The sequence below is a fragment of the Lineus longissimus genome, chromosome 6 (genome assembly GCF_910592395.1).
Source record: "Lineus longissimus chromosome 6, tnLinLong1.2, whole genome shotgun sequence".
Taxonomy (NCBI): Eukaryota; Metazoa; Nemertea; class Pilidiophora; order Heteronemertea; family Lineidae; genus Lineus; species Lineus longissimus.
The window spans coordinates 20180969-20206952 of NC_088313.1; the positions used below are offsets into that span (position 1 = coordinate 20180969).

The 25984-nt window shown below is 43.0% G+C and overlaps 3 protein-coding genes across 4 annotated transcripts; 1 reads left to right on the forward strand and 2 right to left on the reverse strand.

Moving 5' to 3' along the window:
* Window positions 1-2925: 2925 nt before the first annotated feature.
* On the reverse strand, window positions 2926-7157 carry LOC135489219 (sideroflexin-5-like). 2 transcript variants are annotated; one of them, XM_064774467.1, is made up of 9 exons: window positions 7112-7157; window positions 6510-6578; window positions 6049-6234; window positions 5437-5547; window positions 5005-5070; window positions 4639-4729; window positions 4216-4331; window positions 3824-4027; window positions 2926-3432 (listed from the first exon to the last, which is right to left on the reverse strand). In XM_064774467.1, exons 3-9 carry the CDS (start codon window positions 6091-6093, stop codon window positions 3355-3357), a joined length of 711 nt encoding a protein of 236 aa, XP_064630537.1. In that variant the 5' UTR covers window positions 6094-6234; window positions 6510-6578; window positions 7112-7157; the 3' UTR covers window positions 2926-3354. The 2 variants fall into 2 exon arrangements, with proteins under 2 accessions (XP_064630537.1, XP_064630536.1); XM_064774466.1 differs by lacking the exon at window positions 7112-7157 and adding an exon at window positions 6782-6875.
* Window positions 7158-14794: 7637 nt separating this feature from the next.
* Window positions 14795-18488, reverse strand: LOC135489866 (sideroflexin-5-like). The gene is made up of 9 exons (XM_064775467.1): window positions 18323-18488; window positions 18038-18106; window positions 17556-17741; window positions 17286-17396; window positions 16846-16911; window positions 16487-16577; window positions 16129-16330; window positions 15697-15814; window positions 14795-15327 (listed from the first exon to the last, which is right to left on the reverse strand). Exons 1-9 carry the CDS (start codon window positions 18410-18412, stop codon window positions 15247-15249), a joined length of 1014 nt encoding a protein of 337 aa, XP_064631537.1. The 5' UTR covers window positions 18413-18488; the 3' UTR covers window positions 14795-15246.
* Window positions 18489-19680: 1192 nt separating this feature from the next.
* LOC135489434 (aryl hydrocarbon receptor-like) lies at window positions 19681-25328 on the forward strand. Its single transcript, XM_064774792.1, has 11 exons — window positions 19681-20462; window positions 21007-21151; window positions 21315-21472; window positions 21789-21895; window positions 22081-22170; window positions 22368-22454; window positions 22776-22847; window positions 23141-23334; window positions 23546-23652; window positions 23868-24009; window positions 24268-25328. The coding sequence occupies exons 2-11, from the start codon at window positions 21009-21011 to the stop codon at window positions 25244-25246; spliced, it is 2079 nt and encodes a 692-aa protein (XP_064630862.1). The 5' UTR covers window positions 19681-20462; window positions 21007-21008; the 3' UTR covers window positions 25247-25328.
* Window positions 25329-25984: the final 656 nt, after the last annotated feature.

Genomic DNA, 25984 nt, shown 5'->3' on the forward strand with positions numbered 1-25984 from the left:
TCGTTACGACTGTTTTAGTTAATTCTCTTCTCCTATTTCTTTATTTTAACTCAAAAAGATTCGGAGTACCGGGTGGTAGCACTGTCTCGGTTGATGCGGTCTCATCTGCCACAATGCGTCGGCGAAAAGGTGAAGCTACCACTTCCAAATCGGTTTGGTCCTGACTGTCTTCTCGCTTTCATCGTGTTAGCGAGACGACGCAGATGCCAGGTCCGATTCGGTTTGGTTGTGACAGTCACATCTCTCTCGCCGTGCTGTCAAGACGGTGGAGGCGACAAGTCCGATTCGGTCTGGTTACGGCTGTTACATCTCGCCACATTGGCAAGCCAGCAGAGGCCAAGTCAGATTCAGTCTAGCTGTGTTTGTCTAAACTCGCTCACGGTGGAAGCAAGACCGAGTGTAGCAGTCGGGTCCCATTCGCCCTGTCTCGCTGCGACTGTCTCAGACTAGTTCACCGTGTTAGCGAGACGTGGAGCTGCTAGGTCCGATTCCGTCTGATTGTGGCTGTCTCATATGTTCACGTCTCTCACCGAAGCTACACTCTGGAGCAGCGATGCTAATTTTGTCTACTTGGTGCAGTCTCATATGTCTCAATGTGACAACAAGGAGGAGCTGCCTGGTCCAATTAGGCCTGGTGGTGACTGTCGCGTATATCTTGACCTGTGGACAAGACGGTAGAGATCTCTGATTGTCGCATCTCTCTCACAGCGGCGCCACCATGCACGATTCTGTCGATATTTGGCTGTTTCGCCTCATCCACCGTGATGGTAAGACTGCATCTGATTGTAACCGTCCCACCTCTCCTACCGAGTTGACAACACCTTGGACAATCATTCCCAATACTGTCCAGTTGTCTCACTCGTTTCATATCTCTCACCAATTGGGCAGCGTGGTGTATGGAGCTCTTGTGACTGTCTCATCATTAAGTCTCTTTCGTAGACCAAGACGAGACGATCACAACCAGACCGAATGGACACATCAGCAGCGCAGTCTTACCCTTACGGTAGCAGGGTCGAGACGCACTTTCGCTGTTAGACTGAACGGGACCCGGGCGCTCCACCATGTAGAGGCCGCTGAGACAGTCGCCACCAGACACAACCAAACCTTAGAGCTCCGTTGTCTTGCAAACACAGTGAGAATATGAAACAGAAACGGTCATACATGATTGGCCCATCTAGGTTCACCGCGACAAGGTGTGGAGAGATGCGACAATCACGACCAAACCGAATTGCATCGGGCTAACCTACCATTTTGCCGATTCATCGAGAAACTGTCTCAGGCACCACCAGCATGAATGTGACCCGGTGACTCCACAGTTGTACAAGCACGGTCATACAAATAAAACAGGCACAACCCTCCTGGTATGCAGCTCCATCGTCTTGTCCTTGTGGTGAGAAAGATGAGACAGCGACAACCAGTCAGACAAAATTAGAGCTGGGGCAGAGAGCCAAAAGAATTGGGATTACAGCACTCGGGTGATTACCGAAACATTGGGAGAGATAAGACATTCACAACAAGACTAACTGTTGCACGATAGATAGATAATAGGGAGGTTTCGCAACCGCCCGGTTAGGCCCTTCGACGACGTTTATCTATTGTTCAGGTAAACTCACACAATAGATAAACGTCGTCGTAAGGCCTAAACGGGTGGTTGCGAAACCTCACTATGATCAAAAACTAGACCGAATAGGACCTGGCTGTCCCACGGAGAGGCGAAGCAGCAAGAACAAGACCCATTGGAGCTAGGGGCAGGTCACACTTGAATCTCTTCCAATGGTCAATGAGACAGTCACAACCTGACAGAATCTAACTTGACAGCTCTGCTATCATACCAATAAGGGGAGAGTGAGGAGGCAGACAGTGCCAGAATGAAACGGCCATTGTTGTGACTGTCTCAATTCTTCCAAGCCAGATTAGGTATGTCTGCCTGTGGCTGGGTCATCTCTTTTGCGATGTCGAAGACCAGCAACTGTGGAGCAGCTGAAATGTGTTCGTGGTTGTAGGCATCTCCTCTCCTTCGCCATTTGTGACAACAAGGCTGGTACACCTCGTCTGATTCATCCTGCATTGCGTCTCATCCTTCAACGGGTCTTGCATGGAGCAAGACGAGACAATCACAAACACACCAAATCGGGCGTAGAAGCTAACCCGCCTTGCAGACACTGTGATGGACATGGGACAGTCACAATCGGACTGAATTCGCCCATTCAGCGCTACTGTGTTGCTGACAAAGTTAGGAGAGTCCCAGGCAAGCCAAATGGGATCTGAATGTCCCACCGTGTTCGGAACAGTTTAAAAGACAAGAGGCAGTCACAACCAGACTGTTTTTGCCTTGTTCTACCTTGCTGCCGACAAGGTGCGGAGAGATGAATCAGTCACAGCCAAAACGAATGGGATCTGGATGTCCCATCGTGTTGGCGTCACTGTGAGAGACATGAGACAGTCACAACCAGACTGTTTTTACCTTGTTCCACCTTGTTGCCGACAAGGTGCGGAGAGATGAATCAGTCACAGCCAAAACGAATGGGATTTGGATGTCCCATCGTTTTCGGAACAGTGCAAGAGACAAGAGGCAGTCACAACCAGACTGTTTTTGCCTTGTTCCACTTTGTTGCCGACAAGGTGCGGAGAGATGAATCAGTCACAGCCAAAACGAATGGGATCTGGATGTCCCATCGTGTTGGCGACACTGTGAGAGACATGAGACAGTCACAACCAGACTGTTTTTGCCTTGTTCTACTTTGTTGCCGACAAGGTGCGGAGAGATGAATCAGTCACAGCCAAAACGAATGGGATATGGATGTCCCATCGTGTTGGCGTCACTGTGAGAGACATGAGACAGTCACAACCAGACTGAACATGTCATGGCAGTTATTGATTTTCTCAAGTGCAAAAGAAGGAGACGAAGACAAAATAAGTTTGAATCATAAAAGTATTCTGAAAAGGTGGATTGCCATCGACTTGAAAAATATCTGTCGAGACGTGAAGAGCTACATTATTGATGACTGCATAGCTGGTTGACAGATAACCCTGATGTCATCCCATGAAAATGCATATAAAATACATTGAAAAGTTTTAGCAGTCCACCACATTAGTCAGTATTACAATTAATAAGTACTCTTAAACATAAATTAGCACTTTTACACTTCACAAAATAGAAATAAGCAAAGATTTAACACATCGCGACTATAATAATCATATATCTGTATATCTAAGTTAGGTAAATCATCAATCATATATCTCAAAATATCCGAAATAATGGAGTCATATCATCACTACTACTGTTTGAAGGACACTTTGTAAAATAATATTGCGATTTGAGCATGATATCAGCAATATCAGGCAGGGGATTCATCATAGACCCTTGTTGTAGAAGAGTGTTGCGTCTTCAGTTGCCTCTTGTAATTCTGGCTCCAAGTCATCTCTATGAATCTGGAAAATGAAACAGAAATTCATGAGAATTACAATTCGATCAAGTAAGTAAACTACCCACTCCCAACAGCACTCAGAAAGCAGTTTCCAAAACTGCACTGCGCAAAAGTGACCTCTTTTGGTCTAACTCATTGCCTTTTCTTGAAGCCCAAATGACAATTGACATCCCGAGATTTGTGATTATATCTGCACTAATCAAGTTGTCAAACACATAATTGGCTATATCTTCAAAATGGATGGAGCTAATTGCATTTGGTTTTCTGTATTGTATAAAGTGTTAGGTACACTTTTGAAATCGTCTTACAGCAGAAAATGGCAAAAAACCTTGAGTTATGGCCTTTAACTGACACATAACTGAAATACAGCAAATGTAGTTTTGATGGAGCCATACCTGGGATATTTGAGGAAATAATGCTATAGCTACAGGTAGAGCTAAAGCAAATGATAGCGTCGTTACAGTAGCGTTGATAGGCAGATGAAATCTTGGCTTCCGCTTGAGAAATGATGTCTTTTCCAACAGAGCCATAGCACCAGGGGGTATCAGCAGAATGGGAGCAGGAAGGACAGCTCGAGTTACAGCAGTCTCTTTCAATGCCTGCAAGGAAAGGAATATAATCATTGTAATGTGTTTTCAAGAGACCATTCATAATCGTAAGGCAGTGTCTAGAGATCATTGATAATGCATTTACTGTGAATAAAAACATATTTTCAAGAGACTAATTATAACACATTTATTACTAGAATTGTTGGCTATTCATGACTATTCAAATTCGGAAAGCTTACTTTTTTCGCGGCAACTTTGGAAGAACCGATTTCTTTTCTGTCTTTGTCAAAGACAGTGATCCCTTCTATTAATTCACTATTCCTCATCAGGAGTACATTACAGACACTAGCTGAGGCTGAAACAAAAGAAACAAATTAATCAAACTTTGCGTATTAGCATGATGTATTGGTAAATTAAAGAACAAACTATTCAATGCCATCATTCAATCTGTCACAACCAAGATCAAAGCACAAATTCTTTAAGGAGAAAAGTCACATGTCTAAAAACCATCCAAAGATATTGGCGAGGTGTAATGGAACCTCTCTAAACATACACCTCTGTTATCAGTACACCATCTCTATTGGGGACTCTATATAGTAGTCTCACATTTCGATTCAAGTGCAAACATCTTGCTATGAGGCAGCTTGCTGGATGTGACATACCTACGGCAGGAAATGGTACAAACTTCTGGATGAGCATTTTCTTGGCAGCGCTTAGATTGTTGGCACGTCTTATAAGTAGGGTAAGACCAACCTGATTCATGGGATGGAAAGAGATAATAAAGGTTAAATTATCTGTGTAGACTGTCTGGGACACTCATGAATGTCCCATAGAAATCTTACCTCACAAGTAACAACCCAAGTCTAAGAGGACATTATCAATTATTGGTCTAAACATCCAACCGGTCTGCCAGGCTGTGTAGTAGCCACTGGCATACTCTTATGATTGTCCTTACAGGCCTTTATATACTGGCTGTCATCATGTTTGTTCATCTTTTCTGTTATATGTATTTACAAACTTTCACGAACCGCTATAGTGCAGGCAGTAGTAACGGCACCAGTGTATCCCAGCACAAATCTCTTCATAGGAGTGGGCTGAAAGCATAAACAAGGGACTAGTTGTAGTTGTTTTATAGAATTCCTATATGGAGAAGTACACTTGTCTACTCAAAACTGCTACTAGACTGTATCATTTCTGGCAGGTTTTAGTCAGGACATTGTCATCATTTGAGGAATCTGCCAAGTGGTTGACAAGAGGGTATGTGATGAACAGATTCAACAGGTTTGACCAGGAGAATGACAAGGCATCATAACTCAGTGTTCACATGGAGATATTGTTGTTCTAATCTAACAATTACATTGTCTCAACTATGCTGTGATGTCATTGGTAGTCAGATGACATCAGCAGGTCACTCCATCTATTCAGGAATTCAACTTCACACAACTCTCATTATTTTTTACCTTTGAAGCATTCCTATTGGAATAGTTTACACAGGCATTATGCGTTTGATTCAACCATTGCCAGAATACCGTCGCAGGGAGAGTGAGATTTGGTAGCAACAAACCAACAACCTGAAATTTTCGATAAGACGAAACATTCAATGTTATGTTCTTAAGTTGTGATCTCAACCTTTTCACTGAGGGGAGACTGCATGTTCACAATTAAAGTATTCAAAATAAGAACTGTGCAATATAATTTTCTCAGGCGTCGCACGCTTCCCACCCAGTAATCAACCAAGGCCTATAGTACATCAAGGAAGTTTCGTAGTACCTCCACGAGTACATCAACAGAATTAGTCACAACGAAGAGATCAATTGTACTTTCATTTCCAATGGTAAAGGATTATTGCCTAATCTGCTATAACTACATACACTACTACAAGGACTGTTTTAAAAATAGCCTAAGTGTAACATGCATTTAAGAATAGAGTAATAGAGTTCAGCTTGAATTCATTCTTCATGATTTTAACAAGTGTAAAGCGCTGGTTGTGACTTTGTCCTCAACATATCAATTTGTATTGAATAGAATAAACTTCGCAGAATATTTTTCAGTTCAACTCAGTAATCACTTACAATGGGAGATCCAAATGCCACAAACCCGGACATCCGGAATGGCATCCATATTTTCTCTCCCGTATCTGGATGTATAATGGCTTGCTTTATCTTCTGTGCCTTCCATAGCCTTTCATCAGTAACGCCTCGGTCCAGTAGGCCATTTTTAAAATCATCAATGAGTTTGATGGATTCTTCTAATGTGGCCTAGAAAAGATGATAGTTGAACAATTTAAAAACAGTTAGCCTATCCTTCAACCAGCAGGTCAATTTGCTGGTCTTGTATAAGGCCTTATTATATATGTATATCTGTTGAGGCACATGTATGTAAGTCCACATATATAACATCACATTACTAACACCCATTCTTCTAATATAAATAATGAGGTAGCCTACGCCGATTAAACTTAATATGTAATGGTGGTCAGGTAGACAGTAGTTAGCAAGAAGATAGTAGTTAGCAAGGCTGATATAGTGCTCACATTCGATGTGAATAATGTCCTTGGATCAGTGATGTCAAGAAAGTGTCGAAGACGGCCACCAAATGAGGACTGAAAGGAATGATATCACTACATCATGAATACAACAAATCTTAGCGATGAAGGCCGGAATACATGGCCTGCAGACAGCTCAGCTTGGAATAAATGGATAAACCAGACCCAAGATTTTAAACACTGCTCCATGACAAAGTAATGAATGACATCAATGCAGATTAAAAGTCTAAGACAGTGCATGCTATAAACGACCAAACTACCTGATCAAATCGAGGAGCACCAAGTTTAAAAGGGGGAAATTCTGCATTTGTCATCTCGAAAAATTACAAAAGACATGAAATTCCATTAATGACACATCCCACAATGCAACGCGATTGGCAAACAAATGAACATCGATTGTTGTTATCGTCGTCCAACATAGTCCCCTTCGACACTCTGCCCACAGACTGACAGAGATGACTTGTTTTGCATTAATTCATCCAACCCCGTGACTGGACCAGTATCATTCGTTGTTTTTATAAATGATTCTACCCCCCCCTCCCCCCTCCCCCCCCCCAGACAGTGAGCCCGGGAATCCGTTAGTCACTCACTGTGAGCACAAGATTGATGTGGTCGTCGTCTGCTATTTGTGCTATACAGGCGCTATACAGGCGACTCACGAGCAGGAAGGCGTTTTTTTATGCTTTGCGGTCGTGAGCTGAAATAAGAGAAATAGAATAGGAGAAAATGATGAAGTTTTGTATTTTTTTGGGGAATTTCCCCCCCCCCCCCCCCCAATTTTTGAGTGTGGCCACAGCATAGATATTTTTCAGAAGCCTCTCATAGTCATAGCGCTCTTGGATAGCGCTCCGCTGACTATGCTATCACCCAAAACATTTGAGTCCTGTGGTTCGTCATTTTGATGAAAAACTTCTTTAAAAATTTGCCATGTGTGAATACTGCTGGCTATAAATTTCAACAATCATGTTATGTCACGCAGACTCGTTTAAAAATACCACAAGCCAAGTTATGTCACTTGTTGTCCGACTCCTGTTCATCCGACCGAGACCTCAGTATATGACGAATCAGCTTTAAGTCGTGAGCATTTTCGTGTATGGGTCAATGAATTTGATTGACAATTTGAATAGAGGAGTGGTTTGGTAACCTCTCTGACGTAATGTACTCAATACAATACTCAATACAGTTGAATTTGGCTGTGCTGCTGGTATGACAGACCGGTTTTGGGAACACGAGCGTTCAGTTGTGTCGACGCCAAGTCGAAGCACTGGTTCAACATTGGTAAGTTCAGCCTGATTTCTCCACAACTTTTTCTCCCCAAATTTTGCGACTATTGTTTGATACAGTGTACAATATTATCTTATCTTTTCATTTTCATTTTCATTTCTTGCAGACGCCAGACACGTTGTCCTGTCTACAACACCCAATGCTGCCCAACCGGTTTACCACAAGATACGACGTGAATACCACCATGGTGAGTTATTTTTCTCAATCGAAACTTCCTTGATCACACATACATGTATTCTTTTGAAATGTCTCATCTCTGCAGCAGTGGCGGATCCAGAAATTCGGGAAAGAAGCGGGGGGGGGGGGCTGTCCTACCAACGAAAATTCATGATAGAGCCAAAGGTGCAATCCTGAAAATGAGGGAGGAGGGTTCTTGAGGAGAGGTGCCCTGAAAATTCAAAGAGGGATGACTCATGCGGGACCCCTAAATCCGCCACTGCTGTTCTGAATATTTCCACAATTGGCTCAGCTGACCTTTGAAAGAGGACACTGTTAGCCCATACCCTATATATGGTACTATATCGTTCTGGCAGCAAGAAAATGAGACGATCGGTCATGTCTGCCATGTTTTATGACGTCACACGCCACCTGCTTGGCGCAATATGTCACGTGCTCATAATACATTCTATCTCTGAACCAATCAGCCCTTGATACTGTGACATGTGATATGTATGATGAGGACCTTGACCGGATCAGAAAGATAAGGCATACAATCGAAGTAGTTCAGAGACATTAACATGAAGACATGGCAGAAATTACCAATCGTCTCATTTGATCTCTGTGTTGCCATGTGTGCAACGATCGAGGATCAATCGGAGATCGGCACCCCAGAGCTTTGATAAACCCTGCCAGTTGTTCCCAGGCTTGTGTTATGAAATGACCATGGTTTAGTGATAGGCCTACCCCCTCTTGTACTCAGTGGTATTAAACGGACAACTGTGGCATGAGATATGGTGGTTTTTCCTACAAAAATGGCTTCCAGTAGAACCGTGACTTCTCAGTCCAAACAGGAAAATTGAAATACATCATTGAACTGCAATAAACCGTGCACAAACCTTGGTGTAACCTTAGGCCTGCCTGAATTTCACAGGTCATGTCCAAAACTGCCTCGCACACTGGCGAACATCGTTATTTGAGATAAGTGGCGGCGCATGGTGACAAGCAGAGGTATTATCCTCTTGGCCAGGGAAATCTCAAGCCCAGGTTGTCCCTTTAAAGCTGACATGCATGCATAAAAACCCTAACGGCCAAATTAGAAAAGACGGAAAGGATGAAGTGGCGAGGGTTCCGAGTTCGAACCCGCTCGAGGAATATTTTTTATTTTTTTATTTCTTTGTGACCTGTCTCGTCAATGAACTTGTGTTTGTGCAGTCAAATGAGACCTGTCGCTGGGTGTCTATCATGTTTCAAGTGTAGTTGGTCGTTTGGTGGTCGGGCGTTTGTGTTTTCTAACTTGGTCGTTTGGGTTTTTATGCATGCATGTCAGCTTTACGTATGTTTTGGCGTGGTCACGAAGATGATAAATGTGAATAATGACACCAATGCATTGGCCCTGCAGTCACGTGGTGGCTTTCAAAGATATCCTTGTGCCGTCGTAGGAAGCCGTGAAAGCTGCAGCAAACCAGCAGCAAACAAAATACTTAGGCTACGTAAAATTTCTTTAGGGAGCAGTTATAATGTGGTCACCATTGAGTTTTACCTATGGCCCCTATACAAGTATAAAGATGGTGTGCGAAGATAAATTTCGGCCATTTTGTTACCATTTTAATATCTAACTGTATACGCCTGCTTAACCGCCCGCGGATTGTTTTTCCTGAACCTTTCTATCCCTTGAATCTTGGAGATGGGCTATTGTTATTATCCTTTCTGTAGATATGTTGCAGGCAGCAAAATAACTCAAATATCTAAAATCTAAATAACAAGGGAAAAGAAACGCGTTATAAAAATAAAATAAAAGAATAAAAAAGAAAAAAGAAAAATGTTGTCCATGACCGTATTCGAACTCGCGACCTTTGGATCGAACATCGTATTCTGCCATTTCTGACGAGCGCTCTACCAACTGCTCTAAAGTTTCTAAGACTTCTGACGTCATGTATTTGTCGAAATCTGATTGGCTGAAAGTCCCTTTACAAATGTACACTATAGTGCCCCAAAGGTTCAGGAAAAAAAATTCGCTACCCGCCCTTTTCAGATAGAGAGTTATCCCATCTGTCACTTCGATCTATCTACCGTAGCTGTCATGGCCAATACTTTTTCTTTCAGAAGCCCCGACGTCCCTTGAACTTTTAAGAAATGGTTGGGTTTGGTCAAGGGACTGGTATTGGATCTGATATATTATCATTATTGTCACACCTTTTCGCTAAATATGAGGTCTTAAAAATGCTTGGTATTGCTCCTTGTGAAGTGTTACCCAACGTTAATGACGCCTGTCTGTATAAGTGGTACATACTTGACACCTATGGCGAAGGATGAGCCAGTTATTTTCGAGTTTGTACTTTGGGTGCATCTCGTTCCTCGGGTTGCATTGCGCCCGCGACCCCATAGGAGTTCCTGGTCTTGTCTCTTCGCCCCCAACCCCGATAAACTCTGTGTGCCGTGAACGAATGCTCATCAGGTCGACAGTTATTTGACGACGTAAATCCATCCATATTAACTGGCGCTGCGGCTGCGCTCAATAGACTCCGTTGGGGAGTCTGAGCCTGATAGGGTGTACCAGTCCAGCCGGTTATACCCGGTTGGTACGCTCTATGATATGGATCTCCAGCCACCTGTCAGCTAGGGGCAGACCCCGGTGTCTCAACCCTGGGTCTCAGAGGCGGTAACTTCTAGTCAGGCAGCGCGCTATGTCTGGTTAGGCGACATGGGTTACCAGGGCATCCACAGCCAAAATGGTTTGCACATGGAGGTCATCGCGACCGACTTGTGAGGGGGAAGAAGTGATGTCCATGGCGGTTTCAAATTGATCTGACGACCCCCGCGTCTTTGGACTGGAGGGGTTCATGTGGCCAAATCCTGTCAGCTAAATCCTATCGTTAGCATCGTTCGCGGTACATGGAAACCAAGGGCATGGAACCCTTTTTGTCTTGGTTTAATTTCTCTGAGGATTTCAATGATGATATATATATTAAGATCCACAGGTATAGTCGGTACATCTGGCGACTCGCCAGATGAACATTTTAAAAGTTTTTTTCGAGCATTGTAAAAAGTTATGAGAATAAATTTCCTCTTTGGACGTGTTTTTTTTTTACCAGAATGACAATCAAAAAGTTTGTCACTGGAGAATTTCCCCATCCCCCACCCCAGCCCTAGAATAATATACAGACTAAATAGTATCTTTGGACTGTACTGGTAATATAGGTCAGTCACGAAAAATAAAACATATATTGGACTGTACTGGTAATATAGGTCAGTCACGAAGAATAGAATATATATTGGACTGTACTGGTAATATAGGTCAGTCACGAAAAATGAAATATATATTGGACTGTACTGGTAATATAGGTCAGTCACGAAAAATGAAATTTATATTGGACTGTACTGGTAATATAGGTCAGTCACGAAGAATAGAATGATATTGGACTGTACTGGTAATAGAGGTCAGTCAAAAAAATAGAAATATATATTGGACTGTACTGGTAATATAGGTCAGTCACGAAAATATCTGAAAGTCTGTGCCCCATTGTTGACGAATATAATATCGTGAGGACTTTATCAATAGTCACGGTCCCTGGCCCCTCCCACATAAAAATCATTAGCAAGGTCACTGCAGGCAATAGCTTCAGCATTGTTATTGTATAAACATGTCTTAAACATTATAAACGGCCCTATTTTGTGGGGTAGCATTGGGTTCTTGCTGGGGTAATGGTGTCCATGTCCGATTCTGCGTTTTGTGGACTTGTAAATCAGTCCAGCAGTGACATTGCGTTTTGTGGACATGTAAGTCTGTCCCGCAGTAGCAAGTTTCACCCCAGCAATTACCAATAAGACCTGCGCGTGACCTTAAAGTAAATAGCTATGCAAGTGTGGTCCAGACAAAACGCGATGTATGCATTGGAAGAAGGAAATATGCAAAGAGTAGCTGGAACTGTCTGTCCAGCTCTCGTTTATGAAACAATGGGCGATTTGAAAGACGTCTCCTGAACAGATCGCCCATTGTTCACTGAAGCAGCATTCGAATTGTCTCCAATTTTTTCAGGTGAATTGCTCCATCTCGTGTGGTTTCGCTGTCCCGTCCCAAGAATCGAGCCAACGCGACCGAGGCCGCTTCGGAGAGATAAATATTCAGGATGCCAGATTGAGGTAAATGAGATAAAATTCGATAAGCTGGCTACAGTTGATGAAATGAGGCTTCATGTCAGTCATCATGTGACTGATATTGGGACAAACCCGAGGCAGGTTGATCACCATTGCCTGACAGTTCAATTTAATTTATTCATCATAGTAGTGCCAATGAGGCTGTCACAGACATAAACATTTGTATAGACATATTACTGATATGCTACAATTATAGAAGATTTAAAAAAAAAACTTCCTGAAAAATGCTCAAATACTTCAATTTCTTAAATTGTATATTTCAATGTTTCTTGGTATCCAAATCTTCCCTTTCTATTCCAGGCCAGTAGTCAAGAGCCATGATTAGGGAACAGCAGTTCCCAACGGAATTTACCCTTTTTCTTGTTGTAATTCATGCTGTTTTCTCAGAATGGGTTGACACTCGCCTGTTTTCGACCCTGAAAATTAAACATCAAACATTGTTACTCTTTGTTAAAAGTGAACCTTGCAAAATATGTGCTTATTCCTGAAATCAATAGCACTTCATGTATGTACTCGCTGATCGAGAATATTGCTATTTCTTGTTCCGTTTTCAATGTGGCAATCCATTTACCGTATCTGAGCTATTTCACAGCACATGAGGTGCAACATTGCCTCAATGGAGCTATTTCTTGATCACAGCAAAAATGTGTTTCAACATTGTTTTACTCGAATGATGCATGGTTGAGCCTTATTGACATATTTGTTTTCAAGAGGAATTGGTTGTAGGTTTTCTTTCTTTTTTCTTAAGGCAGGCCTAATTTAACAAAAGGCCTATATTTTAGGTAGGATATTATTTATACTATAGGCCCATATCAGTTTTGAGATCAATTTCCTCTTGAAGACAATAAACGTCAATCGAGTCTCTGCACCATTTTGATTGGGCGGTTTTGGACTAAAATACAGTACAAGAGAATGCTCCATTGGTGTTAACAGAATGTCATTGTTTTGGTCAGCAATCAGTTCTTGCCACCCTGAAAGCGGTCACGGTTACTTACGACTTGTACATTGTTCAATTGTTATTATGCTATTGTCATTTGCCTTTGCCTCCCCCCCCCCCCCCCCCATCCTTATCGACACTCACAGTGCACCACCCTCTATCCCATACCCTGCATGCGCACTGACCCAACATCTGATCCCTTGACACGCTTGCTCAAGCGGCTCAAGCGGTGTCAGTAGTATCAACGTTGTGTTATGGTATTCCAAGTATTGCATTATTCATATGTATGTACTTGCCAAATAAATGTTGTCCATAACATTCGTCTCTTGTCCTTCGGTCAATAAGTGTGCGGATCACTCCCAACAAGTTCGATTAACACACTACACTATCTTCACGTGCAACAATTTACGGTCAGCCTTTTCTGATTCCGCATGCCGGCCACTAATTTTAAGTTTTGTAGTTTATATTATATACTTTCCCAATAAAAGTTGCCATATCATCAGGCTTTGTCTCTTGTCCTTCGGTCTCTCAGCGTGGGGGACACTCGAAAAATTAGATTTATGCACTTGCCAAACGACACCTTCCTCACCAAAATACCTCACGCCTGCGGGCAGGGACGAAATAGCCCAGAGTCTGTACCGTAACTTAACTTGCATCCCGTTTCAATCCAGAATGAGATAGCCAACTTGTATGTAAGCAGTTGACGATCGAGAAGAAGAGACAGTTTTTCCAAGCCTTGCGGTGACCAACGTCTATGTATGACGACAGTTCTGAAGAGCTCTGTCTGGTTTCCTATATCTGTATAGTCATCATGGTATCAATGATTGAGCCGATTTACGAATATCGCGTAACTGAACTTAAGCAGGATTTCATGACACCACAGACCATCTTTCATACATCTTCGCTCGTGAGGGCTTGCGAAATCTGCCTAGATAAAAAAATTTTACTGACAAAGTCCCATTTCTCCACTACTAATGGAAAATAACTGGCGCTCAATGTGTGTATCTATGTGTCCCTGGAGTTCGAAGGATGTGACATTACAGAGCGTCCGATTTAGTCTCGTAAAGAGACGCGAATTATTCCAGGACATTCAAACTTGTGTTGTATCCTATCCTTACGATGTATGGTTATCCCTACAGAGGTACCAAAAGCCCTGTCTCTTTAGTATTGGATGAGACATCCTGCAGACAGTCCGCTGTACGAGAGACACTGACACTCCATCTCTGCCCAGAGTAACCCGTGCTTAGAGTAACTGGTAAACCGCAATCGCCATTTGAAGACAAAGCATTTGCTGGTGCTTATTCATATCATCTCCTCAAACACTACTCTAGTACTTCTTGGTAGGTGCCTGATATGAGACAACTAACTGAGCTATGAACTAACCTGAAGTGCTGTTTGATAAGGGCACATGAGCTGTGTCCCTTTAGTTCGAAGGATGTGACACCTCACAGTGTCCAATGCAGCTCCTTGAGAGAAAAAGACACTAATACATTCACAGGATACATACACCGAGTCTCTAAAGATCTACACGGAGGCCGACGGTCTCACCGTACCCGATATTGATGCAAAACAGCTCAAGGATGATGCACAAGCCTCCTTCAGCTACCATGATGCCTTTAAGAAGCGTAGTATCACTGAACAACCCTGAATATATCTCAGTACCAGCGAACGTACAATGAGCATGGCTCAGTGAAAAACATGTAAGAGTCAACTTCAAATTTTGTCTATAAAAATACGATCAATTTATTTTGACACAAATCTTTTAACAACAATCACAGACTAAAGATGAGCACTGAGGTAAAAATATTAGTAATACGGATACAGACACCATCTTAATAACTATACATTGTATAATTTACTCAAGCAAGGTCATAAAGAAATAAGAGGCTCGGATTCGTCATCCACTACCGGTGAGCTGAAAAATGATTCTATAAGGGCCGTTTAGACGACGCGAAAAAATCCGGATGCGTCCCGAATCCGGATTAATTTTTCGTCGTGTAAACGCAAAAAGATCCGGATCAATGTGGTTGCATCCGGACTAAAAAGGTACCATCGCCTTGGGTGGTTTTAATCCGGATTCATCCAGATTCGATCCGAATGCGGTCTTTTCGCCTGTCGTCTAAACGGCCCTTATGAGTGGTCTTTCCCAGCTACCGTAAGTTGGCCTTTGATTCATGAGAAATAATTGCACTAGAGCCCCTTGTTGAAATATAGAACTTCCTCATCACCAGCAGATTGCTGGATTTCTTGTTCGAGCGAACTTCTATGAATCTGAAAAAAGCAGACACTTAGTCGGTGGAGACAATGTTTGAGACGTTTAGTTACACCGTTGAGGGACAGATGGCTGTTGTGAGCGAGTTGTGTCCTGACGAATTGTCCTGTTTATTTGCTCTCATATCTCGGCGCTGAGCGTTGGTATGGTGATTCAAACCAAGTTGCAAATAAAAGAGAATTATACACGAGACATCGTGGACAACTTTTCTTGTGAGATTTCCGTCCCCGCTTTTGTAGTGAATCTACCATGCTGTCTAACGTGTCTGTCTGCTGGTTGTCTCAGCTAGGCCGGACTGTCACTCATCTCTGATAGGTCCAACTGACACGGAAGGGGGGAGGGAGTTGATGGTTAAAAAGTAACTTTACCTTGGATATTTGTGGAAATAGCGCCAGGGATACCGGTAATGCTGCAGCAAATGCGAAGGTTACGAAGAAGGCGTTGAAGGCAAGATGGAACCGCGGCCGCCGCTTGAGCAAGGACGTCCTGAATGAAAAAGGCATAACATAGCAGCTGGTGACTAGGTACTTCGTCCCGGGACAGATTCTTTTCGGGTTTATTTCTTACACCATTATCAATCACGATACATACGGCAGAAATAAACACTAAGTTATGTCATGGCGCCACCTGTCATTGTCGTCACAAACAGCACAACCAACGCGAAGTGCCCCTTTAAACGTGCACTCTTACGCTGTGGGTAAGAGATATAGAAGCGGACGTGAGGAAAGCGTTCGAACATAGTACATCGCCACTAGTTTGGAGATACGTGTATAGTGTTCTTTCTGAGAAGGGGACCTTACTTTTCTAGAAGAGCCATTCCTATAGGAGGTACAAGTAAAACCGGTGCAGCAAGGACAGCTCGGCTGATGGCAGTCTTTTCTAAGCCTTGTCTGGCAGCCTTCTTTGAAACACCGATGACTTCTCCATTCTTTTTAAACACTGCAACACCTTCGAATAGTTCGTTATTTCTCATTAAAAGGACATTGCAAACACTTGCACAGGCTGGAAAAGGAGAATTAAAGAGGTTAAGAGAGGTTGGACACCAAATTCCGGCATGCTTTTAACAGTACATGTATCTCACTAGACTGAATTAAGTCGTCGAGAGACATCTTCGATACATATGATACAAGGGGGGGGGGATGTGGCATGAACACTTACTGACTGCAGGGAATGGCACGAATTTCTGCACCAACATCTTCTTGGCATAACTCCAACTGTTGGCCCGTCGGATCAGCACTGTCAGCCCAACCTGGAACGAAGGGGAAAGGTGTCATACAAATACAAATATTGGTCAGGGTGGTGTCGATTAGTCAGTATTCTCTCTATTTCATTAGAGATCAAGTCTGAAGCGAAGATTGGTGGGCTCTGATGATACGCAGACCGCAGAACATGTCAGCCAACAACGAACTTGCTGAATCGCGGATCAAGAACCCTGAAAAAAAGCTTGAAGTTGCCTATCCTGATGGCTAACAAAAGTCACAGCCATCTTTCGTTCGGTTGATATATTCAGCCCTTACCGCTATTGAACAGGAGGTGGTGATCGCGCCCGTGTACCCAAGGAGGAACCGCTTCATCGGTGTGGGCTGAAAGATCATGAGGTCCTCAAATTAGTAAAGAATGACTCAACAGTTTCGAACACCGATGGTTCTGACCGTCTGGGCGTCAAAAAAGACATCTTCCGACAGTCGGTGTACTATTTTTAAATATCCGCGGATAGAGTGTCCCAAAACAATACACTTTTAATCTCTGAGCTATTGGAGGTCTTAGGTCTCAAGAGAACCATTAAGTGGTCACCATACGATATGAAAGAACAATAATATTTTCCAGTGGGGACAATTTACCACTCTGCGACACTCGATCTGAAGACTGGGAGAAGCGAATAAAGTGATGAGTGTGTGTCACAGTCAACAATCTAAAATCTGGCCATACGGATAAATTATTGATGGGTAACTCTTACCTTTGATGCGTTCCTATTTGCAAAGTTCACGCACGCATTCTTGGTTTGGTTCATCCACTGCCAAAATACTGTTTGTGGCAGTGTGAGACCAGGTACGAGTATGGCTGTGGCCTGGAAGAAAAACCCAGATCAAGCAATAATGAGCATATTAACCGTGGTCCTCCGAACCCCCTATATTTTGCGTCTGCTGAGCTATATTGCGACTGAGGCTGACAAAACTGAATCTCGGAGCAAAATCATGGAACAAAACGATCTTGACCAAAAACTTACAATGGGTGAACCGAACCAAGCATAGCCAGACATCCTGAATGCTATGAATATCTTCTTGCCCGTATCGGGGTGTATCATAGCTGTCTTGATCTTCTGCGCCCGCCATAGCTCTTCGTTTGTGACGCTCGAGTCCAAGGTACCTTGCTTGAAGTCGTCGATTAATTTGAGGGATTTGTCTAACTTTGCCTGTAAATTTATAAAGAAGGATATCAGAATCTGTCAAATACATGTAGTAAGCGGAGTAACCACAGCTGACGGGCGTTCGAGGGAAATTGAAGAGGGCTGATGGATGTCGCTAGTGGGCTTATAAGTGTGGGTTTTGGAGGTTGCCTTCATAATAACTATGGAACCGCGTGTCACTTCTCGAAGCCTTGTTAAAGCTGTTTGTGTCAAAAACAGGAAATCCAGAATATTGCAGTGACAGCCGTACGTTGCAAAAGATGTATTAAAACTGATGAAAAGAGCTGTAAATGTGAACTGACCTGAGAGGTGAAGAGTGTGGTCGGGTCTGTGACGTCGATGAAATGCCTCAGTCGTCCATAGAATGTGGTCTAAACGGAAGAAAGGTACATGAGGCATGCAGATATGTTATTTTCACTTAGAGGTTTTCTTGGATACAGGCGGACCTAGTCCCACTAAGATCCGTTCCTGGAAAACTTCTAGCGTGCAAGAAAACCCTTTCGGGGATGCGTGCATCACATGCAGGTCTTCGCAAGCGCGTGCAGTAAAGATATTGCCGGCTTGATTGAGATTAATAGCGGGCCTACCTGATCGTAGCGTGGAGTGCCAGGTCGGAATGGCGGCCATTTGGGGTCTTGGCCCGGGATCGCAACTGATATTTCACAATCCGCGCTCATTTCATTCTCTCGTGCATTAATTTTGATTTGAAATGATATCAAAGTTCCTAGTTTGTTAATGTTGTACAAAATTTTATTTGGGTCACCTACCGGTATATATAATCCCTCTTATCGGTCTATTATATAGGACCTATGCATACACGTCGATCGTTCTATTTCACACTGTATATGGTAATGGAGGTGTCAAAGTGCAAATAATGACGTGCATTCGGTGTGCATTCGATCTCGATTTCTGACAATTATCAAAATCATTGTCGTCATTATTGTTCAAGGCCTTCACGGAGAGAAGTCCGGATGAAAATTAGGTTAATTTGAAGGGCGAAGGGTTTTACGCAACATTAGATACCGTTAAACCCGCTTCTAAATTAAAGCTGACATGCATGCATAAAAACCTTTACGGCCAAGTTATAAAACACAAACGCCCGACCACCAAACGACAAACTGCACTTGAAACATGATAGACACCCAGCCACTGATGATCTCACTTGACTGCACAAACAAAAAAGTTCATTGACGAGACAGGTCACAGAGACGCTATCGTGAAAAGAAAAAATCAAAATATTCCTCGAGCGGGTTCGAACACGGAACCTTCGCCGCTTGATTCTTACCGTCTTACCCACTATGCCATGAAGCCTTTATTGAAAATGAACATATTTTTCAGTTTTTCATTTCACGTACAAGCTTGACATAATGGCGTCTGTTGTGCCATCTGTACAATATTCAGTTTCAAAGTGGCCTTTAAAATTTGCCCTTTAACAATATTGGCAAAGTGAATTCATAAGATATATAATCATGAGATAAACATGACACCCTCTGATGATTATAGGAGCACGCAGCTATTTTCGAGTTTTAAAGATACAAAACTGTTTCCCGCTTTGCTAGTATTAAAACCATGCGTGTATTGAGGAACTGTCTGATGAGGTGGTGTAAAAGTAAAAAGTGTCCCCCCCTAGAAAAAGTGTCCGCCTATTGTATTCTGACAGATTATGGCATATGGTTCTATAGAGGCAATGACCGTCAATAGCTTAGCGCATAATAGAATCCTTTGTTCCCGGACATTTTATCCTAGGACATTTTAAACTTCTACACCGGCAATAGCCGGCCACTTAAAGTTAGAAGTGCTCTGTTAATGTTGGTGAATACGGTAGCGCCACTGCGGTCTGCTGGTAGTTTATCATATTTGAGGGCATTTGAAACATTGCTGATCGGTCGTTCAAAAAATGGCGGACGGGCGTTAGTGTTTCCTAACTTGGCCGAAAGGAGAGATTCCCTGATTTGTTCACTTTGAGACAATCATGTGGCTGTCGCTCTATCGTTCGCACACGTGATCTGTAAGCAAATCTTTACCAATCAGATAAAACAATATTGTCGCAACGAGTTGATCTATATGCGTTATGTTATTCATTAATCACTGTGGACACAATAAGAAATATTTGTATTAGACAATGGGCCCACGCGCTCTCTTACACACTAGCCCACAACAAAACGTTTTACCCGCTAGTATCGAAAATAACCAGATACGTAATGAACTATTACATGTTATCCCATGTACCATCAACTTTCTTGGTGCCAGGGCCTTAGATTTCTGCCACACCTTGTCACACCTTTTAAGACATGCCTCGAGAAAAAAAATCTGCGAATTTGACCATTAAAATCTCTCTGTGGCTGAAGTATGTCCTTTCCGTTAAAAGAGCGACCACGAAAGTTTTGAATCTTTGGAAAACGCCCCTCCCGCGAGCAAAATGATCTCCTATCTAGAAATCCTGGCTCGACCTATAGTTGCTGCCCCTATATGGAGCCGAACACCCGGCCATTTCTAGAGAAACACCGAACTACAAGTTCGCCAAAGATGGATTTCCTTCGTTGTAAGACCTGTCCCGACTTGGGCAACATTCAGGTCCCTATTGGTTAAGTCCAGTCATCATATTGACCTGACCCAAACAACCTCACTCGGCCAGGGCGTGAGGGGAATCTACATTAATTGGGTGTCACAATCGCCCGGAGTGGAGGCCTACAGATTCTGGCGCGTGCAAGATAGCCAAATAAGAAGGTAAGAAGACTATTTCTGACTAATTATTTCTCCCCTGGATCCGTTGGTCACTGTGGGAACATCGGAGGTTGTGATTGTCAGTAGTTGTAATTAGCCGGTGAAGGTAGGTCTCTAGTGACACTTTGTGCCTGATACCTAAGTCCGGAACATGATCAGTTACAAATTTGTAAGTTCTGGAGTTCAGGGGTAGATTTCTGAAATGTGATTTCTGGCACATGGAGAAACTTTGGTAATGTAGGCAGACATGAGATATGTAAGCAAAAGCAAGTTCACCATGCCAGAAACCAGGCACATGTATCAAACGTTATTTTACTTGTACATCCAACTGAAATGTCTCATCCAGCAAAGATCTTGAACTTCCAAAACTGAAACACCCGAGATAGAAAAGCTTGCTGAGGCAAAAAGAGGTGTGTGTGTGACCGCCTGAAGATTCTTTCCACTCCAACAACTATAAAACTTCACGTGTCTACCTTTTTTTAGGTTCAAAATGCTGTCAGCAGTTCAGCAATCAGTATTTTTATTTGGAAATCTTGACTTGTTTCAGTTATGTTTAGCCATGAACCAGAAGACGACCTCGGCATCAACCTCCACTTCTATAGCCAACTTAACATACCCTTCTATCCGTTACTCGGTAATAGCGCACTTGTGGACGAGGATGGTCAACAGCCGGATAATCAGCCAGTGCCAAGGTACGTAGGTGAGCCGGAGGAGGCAATGTGATGAGGTAAAACCACATGATTTCATGCCAAAGTCTACATCAGCTCGGTCACGACCACGAACAGTTCTTTACATCTGTTATTTGACACCTTTGATCAAATACAACCTTTGACTTTGTTTACTTTTCAAATACAGTTTCAAGTCAAAGAGATATCGCGATAAACTGCGAGAAGAGATCAAGGCATTAGAGTCCTTGCTTCCTATTGGTCGGAGTGACGTACAGCGCCGCCTTGATAGTCAAACCGTCTTCAGAATCGCGCTGGGGTATCTGAGAACAAAGAACATAATTGAAGGTAAGGAATCACATTCAAAAAGCAATTTGCTAAGATATATTGAAAGCCATACCAGTTGGAGTTGGGGACTCAAATGGGGATGCATCAACAGTTTCCAAAGGCACTGGCCATAGTGGCGAAGTCGTGAAATAGTTTCCTCAAGAAACTATCCGATGGCAAGTAATAGACTAGACACCTGGCCGATAGTGGTGGTCTGATCCCGTTCATCACGATAGATGAACCCGATGATGTAAACCTTATTAGCAAAGGTGACCCTATAGTTGACCATCCGTACTCTTATAGAAGAACGTTATTGATAACACTCCTCCTTTTCCAGCCTCCATGTCCGATTTCCCACCATCTAGTCACATAGCCGATAACTTGATAGAACTTTACGGAGAAGCGGACGTGTTGTTTGGATTGGAGGAAGATAATCTTGACGAGGTAAGTAGAAGCAATCTCTCTTCTTTTGTCATAAATCTATCTCACCAAAAGAGCTACCAACGAGGAACAAACCTTTGACCTTCCGTTCACGGAAGGGACGCCTTAACCACCAGAGCATCAAGATCTCTTAGTGATCTTCATACATGTACATGTAATTACTAACTCAAAACTAAATTCTGTTGCAGTACATTGACGGGTTCCTACTGATCGTGAAAGAGAGGGCAACAGTTTGTTATGCATCTAAAAACATCAAGAAGATTCTTGGACTCAACTCAGTGAGTGGAATATTTTTGTAGTTTTTGCCGAGTGCTTATCAGGCGGGCAAGTCTTGATGCGTGGATGAGACCTCGACATGGGTAAGGGATTTGAACAAGGCAAGCGAGCTTGAATACAAATATATACACGTATTGCCTTTCCATTTTTATTTCACACTTTGATAATATGTTGAATTTGATGGGCATTTCCTTTACAGGCTGACCTGATGAACAGAAGTATTAGCCATGTCTTACACACTGACTACGTGGCCGAGATGAGGCAACTTCTTGATGAGAAAGAACAGGTAGGCTTAAAGCAGATGGTTACCGAGAAATAATTAAGATTGAAGACCCCCTCCCCAACAAAAACAACCACAACAACAACAACAACAACAACAACAACAGCAGCAAGGAAAGAGGAGACAAACGCCTCCGAATGCGAATGTAAAACACTGACATTGGATGATATAAATAAGACGGATGTCACCTCTACGAGACACAAGGAATGTCGGTCAGAGCACCTTCTCACTCATCAGGCTATATGCCAACATCGTGTTTCATTCAGTAATGCATGTCTGAGCGGGGATTGGTAGACCAGATCCTAATGTAGCTTATCACTTATTCAGGGGAACCAGTTCGCCAAGGTTTCTAAGAAGCTGAAGATGAAGAAGGTTAAAGACAACAGTCACGTTTTCGTTGTAAGTGATGTGAATGAAGTAGGGATAAGCAAGAAGTATACGCCGCACTATCAGAAATAAACTTTTTTGAACTATTGAAGACCGCTAATAGTTTTTCGGCCAACACAAAACTATAACTAACTTTCTGTCCAATTTCTCTGAAGTAGGCACAAATACCACGGCTACTAGTAAGCTACATTAACATTGTTATAATCATATCATCATCAAGTGATAGAATGGAACTGTTTTGCTGCTCTCTCATCACAAATATATTTGCCATTCTGATCTGACCTGTTGAAAATTATGAATTCCAGGATGTCCAGATGACTGGTAAACTAAAGCGTCTGCAGGGTCCGCCAACGGGAAAGTGTAAACAATCAACGGTCGTGCTGCTGGCCTTCTGTCGTCTGGCAACCGTCGCACAAGATGGCGTCGGGAGGGCAGAGAACGAAGCCTCGTTTTGGAGTAAGCATGAGATGAACATGAAGATCATTGAAGTTGACAAAAGGTAAGTCGGTCAAATGACGCAAGATGATAGACGCAGATTCATTGTCAACATTCCATCGTCAGTTTGATATCAAGAAATCGTCGCAAATGTCGGATGGAATCAATACAGTCATGCCTTAATTGTATTGATTTCCACGTCAGCAACGCAATTTCGCTACACGGAGTTTTGATTTCTACTGTCCTGTATGGTATTTCTCGGTTATTCTTTCCAGTGTAACGACCATCCTTGGCTACGAAGCAGATGAGCTGAGCGGCGAGTCCTTCTACTCCTTGGTGCATCCTGAAGACCTGGCCTGCTGCAGGAAGGTTCACTTAGGCTGTAAGTGGCCGAAGTGGTCAACGCTGGTGTAAAACACGTCCACTTGCTCGGTTTGGACATCATCGCACTGTGAAAATCTTTTCAACTTGGGGCCGTTTGTATAGGTCTGTCAGTTCACTAGTTACGAGTGTTCTACTAAAACACCTCAGAGTAGCTCGCTACCCTGTCAGTTGAATACACCATCACAACACAAATTATCAATTCGTTCGTTTCAGTTATAGAAACGACCGCAGTGCAGATGATGTACTTCCGCATGCTGTCAAACACAGGATCCTGGGTGTGGCTGCATACGAGGGGGAAGGTCATCTATAAAGCGACCAAGAAGCATTCCATCATATTGTCGCACACCAGAGTCAGGTAAACCTTCTATCGAAATGCGTATAGCCGGCTTTTAGTCAAGCATCGTTGTTACGTTATGCAAGAGTCCTTGATTCCTGATGGTGATTGTCAATATGGAGATTTGGCCGTGAACTGATTTAGGCCTTCACTTTCCTGGCAATTTTGTGGGAGGCATTATCAAAAGGTATTCCTTCTATTACATCATAAGATTGATTTCTTTTCATCCTCGCGTACCATCCTGTCCGTTGTGACAGCCGACTAGTTATTTTCTTACAGAGAAGGAACTTCAGTGCTTGTCCAACAGGAATCCCTGCGGCGGCAAAACGAGGGCATAACCGAGCTAATGGCCGCGATCAACCCAATCAGCTGTGAGATGTCACCAAGCAGTCACAAGCTACCGCACCAAAGGATGATGACAGCACAACCTCCGGCAGAGGGGTATTCAGACTCAATAACTTCGTCTCTGATTCAAGTCCGCCATTCGCCAAATATTGCTCAGATTCAAAACCAGCCAATCAGGGCATACGTTACGTGTACCGGTACTACAGAACATTCTGCTTCCCCATTGGTCCAACCCGTGTCTAGCTGCGCGACGGAAGTAGGCTATTGCCTACCAGTGCCTGATCGCGAACTATATTCGAACAATCAGCGCGCCATTACACCTGCACCGAGCGAAGGTGAAGTGTTCAAACATGGTAGACTCCTCCGAGATGTGGAATCGAATTCGTGTCTGAGCCACCGTCCAGCAAATAATTGTCGACCAAGTCCAACCAACGACTACAGTCTCCAGTGGATGAATCCACCGGATTACCGTATGCCTGATTTTGTCCACTGTATGCCTGATTTTGCGCAAATTCAAATGCTCAAACGACCAAATATGGCGTTGACCAACGAAGAATCTGTACTTGGAATTGAGCACAGTCATGGGCGAGGCTATGACGTTATTCTCCCAAATTTCACAAATTGCTCAATAGATTTCGAGAATTCGATGACTGATATCAAGACTGAATTCCTCTACAACGAATGCAATGGTTTTTGGAACACGGATGTTTTGACCAATTTGCGAAACCCTATGGAAGATGGTTATGACGTTATTGATGTGGATGTGACGCACCCTGGTTATGACGCCCTGGTTCCCAATACCAATACTTCCAAAGTTCATGCTCCCATTCTCAACACATTGATGCACAACGAAGAAGTGAGTCATGTCCACCTGCCTAGCTTTGCTTCGGCGTTTACCGGTTCGAATTCATGATCTCGTCAATGCCATCAGCACCATCACTCAGTCGGAGGATGACCGGCTGATTTTTTATAATGGCCAACGTAGGCTCATGAATTTCAGATGTATGTTGGAACTGTTGTTTTTGTAGTTATATCCAAAGGCTGGAATGTGCAATTATATTTTTATTACTCAGACCAATAAAGTATGATATCGTATTTTCATGACTGTCTTGTTCATTGAACTGTTGTCGACAAAACGTGATACTCAAGACACTTTCCTATAAATGTGTCCTGTCCACGTGCTGAGCAAATCGTCATAACGTACATTTCATCATCTCTGCCATGCCCGTCCTTCACTTTGTGTTGACTGCGATGACACTCAGGATTTTCTTCTCCAATGTCAATTGAATGTCATTGGCACCATTGACATCTTTGACCTGTCCCTCGGTGTGTAGGCCACCGGACAAAGGCATACCACAGGCAATGCCTATTGTCTTAAAGGACTTTGATCCTCTGACATACATTGCACATTGTGCTGTGCAGCTTATGACTAATTAACTGGTAGATAATTCTCGTGACCTCCATGCAATCTAGACCAGGGGAACTATATCATAACTGTTGATATCGTTTAGGTGATTTCGTCAAGGTTATGGTGAAATATGGTTCATTTCTGTTTGGAATGAAGTCTTGCACAAATCAGTCATCACGATTTCCGTATACGCCTATGTACGTTATACACGGAGTTAAGTTCAATACATTGCCTATGCTGAAA

What these genes read in the sequence shown, in the direction of transcription:
- LOC135489866 (XM_064775467.1), bottom strand. Translation starts at nt 18,412, where the DNA reads ATGAGCGCGGATTGTGAAATATCAGTTGCGATCCCGGGCCAAGACCCC. An exon ending in CAAATAGGAACGCATCAAAG is followed by an intron (nt 16,912 to 17,285) that starts GTAAGAGTTACC and finishes ATGATCTTTCAG; the next exon opens with CCCACACCGATGAAGCGGTT. An exon ending in CCACCTCCTGTTCAATAGCG is followed by an intron (nt 16,578 to 16,845) that starts GTAAGGGCTGAA and finishes CCTTCGTTCCAG; the next exon opens with GTTGGGCTGACAGTGCTGAT.
- LOC135489434 (XM_064774792.1), top strand. Translation starts at nt 21,009, where the DNA reads ATGTTTAGCCATGAACCAGAAGACGACCTCGGCATCAACCTCCACTTC. An exon ending in GATAATCAGCCAGTGCCAAG is followed by an intron (nt 21,152 to 21,314) that starts GTACGTAGGTGA and finishes TTTCAAATACAG; the next exon opens with TTTCAAGTCAAAGAGATATC. An exon ending in AGATTCTTGGACTCAACTCA is followed by an intron (nt 22,171 to 22,367) that starts GTGAGTGGAATA and finishes TTTCCTTTACAG; the next exon opens with GCTGACCTGATGAACAGAAG.
- LOC135489219 (XM_064774466.1), bottom strand. Translation starts at nt 6,835, where the DNA reads ATGACAAATGCAGAATTTCCCCCTTTTAAACTTGGTGCTCCTCGATTT. An exon ending in GTGCTCCTCGATTTGATCAG is followed by an intron (nt 6,579 to 6,781) that starts GTAGTTTGGTCG and finishes CATTCCTTTCAG; the next exon opens with TCCTCATTTGGTGGCCGTCT. An exon ending in TGTACCATTTCCTGCCGTAG is followed by an intron (nt 4,332 to 4,638) that starts GTATGTCACATC and finishes CTTTTGTTTCAG; the next exon opens with CCTCAGCTAGTGTCTGTAAT.